This window comes from Chaetura pelagica, unplaced genomic scaffold, assembly GCF_000747805.2.
Source record: "Chaetura pelagica isolate M959 unplaced genomic scaffold, ChaPel_1.0 scaffold91, whole genome shotgun sequence".
NCBI classification, from domain to species: Eukaryota; Metazoa; Chordata; class Aves; order Apodiformes; family Apodidae; genus Chaetura; species Chaetura pelagica.
The window spans coordinates 223414-229589 of record NW_009952042.1 but is presented as its reverse complement, the minus strand read 5'-3'; the positions used below and the strand labels follow the sequence as shown (position 1 = coordinate 229589).

The 6176-nt window shown below is 43.1% G+C and overlaps 1 protein-coding gene across 1 annotated transcript in view; it reads right to left on the bottom strand.

The window, feature by feature from the left end:
• The window catches only part of TCF4 (transcription factor 4), a 231569-nt gene extending 225617 nt beyond the window's left edge, over window positions 1–5952 (bottom strand). Inside the window, exons 1-2 of the mRNA XM_010002716.1 lie at window positions 5867–5952; window positions 4059–4131 (exon numbers count right to left, since the gene is read on the bottom strand). Coding sequence (XP_010001018.1) covers window positions 4059–4131; window positions 5867–5938 — 145 coding nt within the window. The 5' untranslated portion in view covers window positions 5939–5952. The remainder of the gene's footprint in view (window positions 1–4058; window positions 4132–5866) is intronic.
• Between the last annotated feature and the right edge of the window lie 224 nt (window positions 5953–6176).

Genomic DNA, 6176 nt, shown 5'->3' with positions numbered 1-6176 from the left:
TCCTGCTGACACTAACAGGACCTGTGCAGGCACCCAGAGCTCTGCCTAACCTGAGCGGCTACCAAAAGCTTTGCCAAACAGACACTGCATTTAACTCCAGTTTTTCTGATCATCCACCAATAACTGCAAAATTATGCACCCTTCCCAGAAAGCCACACTCTAAAAAATGAACTGAAAAAAAACCCTGTATTTGGTTATAATTTACTCACAGACACATCCAACATAAATTTAAAAAAAAACGGACTTCAAAGCCAAGCTGAATTTGTGACTCTCTAGTTAAAGATGTATTAATTTGTAATCACTGTTACTCTAATGCAGGACAAGCCCTAATCAAACTAATGGCAAAATTAAAAGCGAGTATTTAAATCCTTTAAACTGACTTAGCTTTATTCAGTGATGTCTGTGCTAGCAAAGACTATAGATTATTAATTTTTGTTGTGTGCAACTGGAGCGGCCGGTCGGAAGAATTCAGTTCTTCTGCTGCTCCCACACCCACACAATATTCAAACACATACATGGTGGGCAACCTGTAACAGATGCCTGGAAACTTTGGTACAATTAAATACTTAAAATAGAAGCAGCAGAAATTGAACAGAATCAGGAAGATGTGGGCTTTGATTAACAGTGCAAAAACTGAAATATGCCACGTGACAGACCTTGCAAATTCTTTAGCACCACGTTTGTTGAAAAACTGCCTCCAAATCAATTCCCAAAATCAAGCCCCAGCAATCACCACCTTCCCCTTCTTTTGCAGTGACCTGCACCTAAATTATGACAAATGCTGTGACTACAGAAGCTAAGGTAAATCACTCAGAAAATTGTAGAAGATCTGGGAAAATGAATTTTATTCTGGCAAGTATCCTAAGAAAAGGAAAAAATAAAAACAAGATGGGGAAAAAAAAAAAAAAGCCAAACCCCACTTCATTCTACTGGCTGTGTATTACTCAGCCTAAGTAACAGGTATTAAATCACTTTACAAATACAATATAAATTTGAGGTAACTGCAGGAGAGTTTTCTTAAAAATAATTTCAGTCCTCCCCAGTTCCCCCTGTTAAGGTCAGAGTCTCTAGACCAGCATGGCTGAATTGTTTTAGTGCTCTCTGCTGAACACCTGCAAACATCAAACAAAAACTCCTGGTCCTTTACTGGGTTGACAAAAGCCTTTCATGTGAAAAATGCTCCATGGGAATGTCACGGCTGTGGCTCAGGTTACATTCCTTTCTCCCTTGCAGCCCTCACCATTTTTTAACATGGTAAGAAGCCATGTTTGTGAAATTAAAGATTAAAAGGAAATGTGGCTTTATTTTCATTCACACATTACAAATCACAATAGAGCATCATATATTAGATGAGTAAAAAGCTATTAAGGTGACTTTAAGCATGAAATATGGCCACACTACCTAAAGGCCGGTTAGTTTCACTTCACTCCTTGGCATTACTTTGCTTTGGGGTCTTTTTTGTGTGTGTGTGCCTTTTTTTCCCCCTCCCCCAAGAGAGAAGTTTTGAGTTAATGCAGAAGAATGAAACCTGTGGTTCCTCAGTAAAGAAGACTTTTAAAAAGAGGACCATTCAGAGATCAGCTCAAAACTTGAGAGGGTGTCTGGCCAGGACGAAGAACGGGGCGCGTTATCGATACGCATCGTTAGAAACTGTGCTCACATGTTATTAATGGAGCTGTCTTGAATCCTTCCACCCAGTTACAGAAAAAAAAGCATCCCTTGCAGCCGTTGTCTGGGCGCTCCTGTATCAAATGTGAACGTGCCCAGCCCTGCCCCGTTCCCCAGGCACCCCGTTCCCCGGCAGCAGGCAGGCTCTGGCACACAGCTTGCTGGCCAGCAAGGGCCCAGGGAAACAACAGCCACGCTTCTCCTGCCTGCACCTCTGTCCTCGGGCCACACAACCCCCTCTGTGCCCAGCACGTCCCCTCCCTGGGACCCACATTCTGGCAACTTTTTCCAATCGCTGATGGATCTCTGCAAGAGCTCTCGAATGACCAAGCAGCAGCATCGGACGTTGAAAAGGGATCTCCCTGGAAGAGCACACCCTGTGCTGCACACCCCGTGCAGGAAAGCTCCCAACACACCAAGCAGGGCACTTCATCCTCCACCAGCAGCCTGGTCTGCTCGAGCATTTACACGTTGGCCCAGCGTGGGAGAGTTCAGGGGCTAATTTAAATCGTCTGTATCTTAAATATTACTAACTGACTTCAGCTGATTAAGTTCTTCATCTGCCCAAAATGATGTGTCCAAGTTATTTTAATGCTTTCAGATTGAGACACAATAAAAGACAATATAAGCTCTCAATCTCACTCACTGCTCAGATTTGCTGCCCTGTGGTATTTCTGATCAAAATGACTCCATAGATGAGGTTTACGAGGCATTTATTGAATACAACTATCTAGTCAATTGCTGTTAGACCAAGTGTTAGTTGCTGCATTGACTGGTATATAAGCATGACAAATTGATTTGTCTGGCACAAACACTCTTTGCTTCTCTCTAGTGAAAACAAATACAGTGAATATTATGTATTCAGTTAAATCAGTTACTGAAATTTTGTAATTCAGAAAATAACAAAAAACAGGGCTGAAATCTTTAGCTTGTGAGATAGGAAGCAAACTCCCTTTAGAAAGTTATGCAAACCTGACAGTAAAATTCCCCAAGTCACTATATTCATAATATAACCAAATTTGTGAAGGTAAAACCCATTATTCTTTCCTAAGTCTGACCAGAACAACATTCACTAAATGAGCGCTTAACAATCGTAGGCGGCATTTGATCTTGTATCTCAAAAAAACTGGAATTACTGACTACCTTCAAATTAGGAAGCCCTTCTTTGGAAATAAAGAGTCAACTGACATACTAGTGCATTTAATAAAAAAAGCTACACCGAATACACAGGAGAGGTGCCTTTAATTGAGACCAAACTGCAAATACCAGGCGTGAAACTATACGCAATGACGTGTTTACATCTAGATATCCACTGGCAGTTTGCAGGGAAGACTTGTCCAAATTTCCCCTCTGATTTAGAGCAGCCCTCTGTGTGTAACAATCCTACATCCAGTCTGCTGGTATGTGGGATTGCCTGGGCTCCTCAACCACGGCTCTGCCCCGAGGTGGCTGTGTGTCCTGTCCCACACACCACAGCCACAAGGCAGGGAACCCTCTGCAACCAACTTCACGGAAGAGCAAGGAAATTTCCAGTGCCCAAGTGTCTGGGCTAGCTCTCCTTCTAATTTGTCAGGCATATAAAAGCCTCTATATAAAACTCCAGTTGCCAGACAATTATTGTACTCGTGTGTTCTACCGCAAAGAGCTCTGATATTTCCTTTGTCATCAAACAAACTCCTGTTTTTATGGAATGCAGAAGTTGCCCATATAGTACAGCTACAGCCAAATAAACAAACATACAAGCAAACAAATCCTCCAGTGAAAATTGCAGGGACTCTTCAAAAGCAGTTAAATATTTAGAAATAAAACGCTGCTGTTTCCCACCAGGAAAATAAAGTAGCCTGAAGATTTTAATTCAGAAATTAATACTCCATCAGCGAGCAGAGATCCCTAATACCAAAGAGCTCTTTTCCCAAAGAGCCTGGTGTTTATACTCAAAAAGATACTTGCTCATTTATTTATTTCATTTGAGAAGCCTTCAATTCTTATTCACAAAACTAATTCTCACACACCGTGTTCTGATTATCTTTCCTGACGTACAAAAACCAGCATCTGAAATTGTAAATAAAAAATACCCAATGCTCAACTTTATAAATGGAAAGGAAAAATTTTTTTCAACGAGTTCACCTTGAACAAATCTACAGAGGAGAAGTTGAGGCTTTAAAAAAAATAAAATCAGAAATATATGGAAACACTCTGAAAATGTCCCAGTCTTAGGGAAATAAGAATAATAATAATAATAACAGCCAGTGCTTAGGAATAATTCCACTCAGATCTGAATGGATCTGCTCCCCAGAAGAGATTAACACAACCAGCACAACAAAGGTAATGCTTATGGATAAATAACTAACAGTATTCTAACGACACACAAAACAAAAAAATGTACATACTTGAGCCAGTAAAATGTCCACTTGCCAAGGAAGTTGGTCCATTTTTCCCACTGCTCACAGGAGGTGAAAACATCTAAAAAAAAAAACAAAGAGGCATTTACTCCTGGAAAGCAAGAGATTCCCGAGTCCACTGTTAGTCAAAAAGTTCCTTCCACATTCGCTGGGAACTACGTTAATAGTTTGTCTGCCACGAAACATCATCCCCCCCCAGAGCTGAAAACCAGGCAATATTCTTTCCAGCCCCCAGCAGCCCCTCACCACGGGTTTATTAGGCTCATTAGCTCCCCAAGCAAGACTGGCTTCCCGAAGAGCCCGAGCCATCCCAGCGCCCAGCAGCGTCAGCCAGGCTGGGAGGCAGGACTCGCTCCCATCTCCAACTCTCAGGCTGACAAAGGCAAAAAAACAAAAAAGTTTGGTTTTTGGTTGAAACCTTGGCCATAAACGTAGCAATGTCCATTTCCATCCCGCTCTAGGGGCTGCCTGGCATACGTGCACCCAAATAATAACAATGCAAAGTGCCACCTGCCCTAAATTCTCATTTCGTCTCTAACACGAGAGCAATTTGAAGCAAGGCTCTCTTCCCTCTCCCTCCCTCTCTCTCGCTCCCTCTCTCTCTCTCCCCAGCATTTATTTCGACCCTAATTGGTTTCTCTCTTCTCCGACGTGTCTAGTGGATAATACGCACCTTCCCTGAGTCAGAGCCTGCAAAAAAAAAGCCAAGGAACAAATGGGGAAAAGTGCAACAAGCAAAGAGGGGGCTGCAAAGCTGCCTCAGGCTACGTTTCCTGGCCAAACTTCCCCAAGCCATCCCTCCCAAGCAGAGGCTGGAGCAGCAGCAGCAGCCTGAAGCAGCCCCATTGCCACGCGGGGTGTGTGGGTCTGGGGGGGTGTCCAGGGGGTGTTGCTGGTCTTTAGGAACGTCCAGGCATCTCCCAGCAAAAAGTGATGCTCCCCTTAAATAAATAAATAAGGGGCTGAGGGAGATACTCCTGACATATTGGGGGGGAAGGGAGGGGATGGGGAGAGGAAGGAAGGGGCTGGGAGGGGGGGGAGCCTGACAAAACTAGACAAGTGCACACGTCCGGATTAAGGTTTGGCCTCCAAAACCAGCCCAAAGAGACTCAAAGGAGGGTTTTTTTTGCCTTTCCCCCCCCCCTTCCCATAAAAGACAAAAAAATAAAGGCAAAAATAAAAAGAACCGTGGAGCTTGGGGGGGGGGGAAAAAAGATTGGAGCAGTTTTAATGACAGCAGAAGCCCTACGAGATTTCAGTGCAAACTTTAAACTGAGACGGTCCCGGATTTCTTTGCACTTCCCACGTGCCAAAAAAAAACAAACCCCACGAAACAAGGGAAGAACTGAAAGCAGAATATAAGCAACTAATCAGCAATTCATTAGCCCATGTGCCAACAACGCTAGAAAATGGAAAAGCACAATAATAAAAGTGCTAGGTATTATTAACTGAGGCTGAGAAACGCTCAGTTTTAGGGGCGTTTTTAGCCATTATTTCAGACACCCAAAGACATTCCAACAAGCTGAGCCCGCGGCTGCATCTCCCACCACACACAACAAGAATAAAAACACTCTCATTTTGGGTTCTGTTTTGTCGGGGGGGGGGGGGGTTTAAAAAAAGAAACATATTTACCACGGTTCTAGCTGCTGATTAAAAATCAGCCCGATGGACTTAGAGCACAGTTTGGTGTTGGTTTAGTTTTTTTGGGGGGTTTTTTTTTTAAGTTAACAGATCAGCTAGATTATATATATATATATTTTTTACAGCTGTTGTTAATTTCCACCGTTGTTTCTTACCGCACTGAAATCCAGTAAATCACTCAGCTCTTTGTCCGTCCCTAAGGCAGCCATTCGCTGTTGGTGATGCATTTTAGCAAAATCACACAAACCTAGAAACATGGAAACAACCGCAGTCAGAAAAACCCCCCCCACAAAGTCCCGAGCCTCGCAGGAAAACACGGTCGGGTTGTTCAAATTGGGGGGGTGTGTGTGTGTGTGTGTGGGGTGTGGGTGGGTTGGGGGGGTTTGAGAAGAAAGGAGGGAATAAAAAATAAAAAAAAAAAATGGAGGGGCAGCAAAAAAAAAAAGAAGAAAAAAAAGAAAAAAA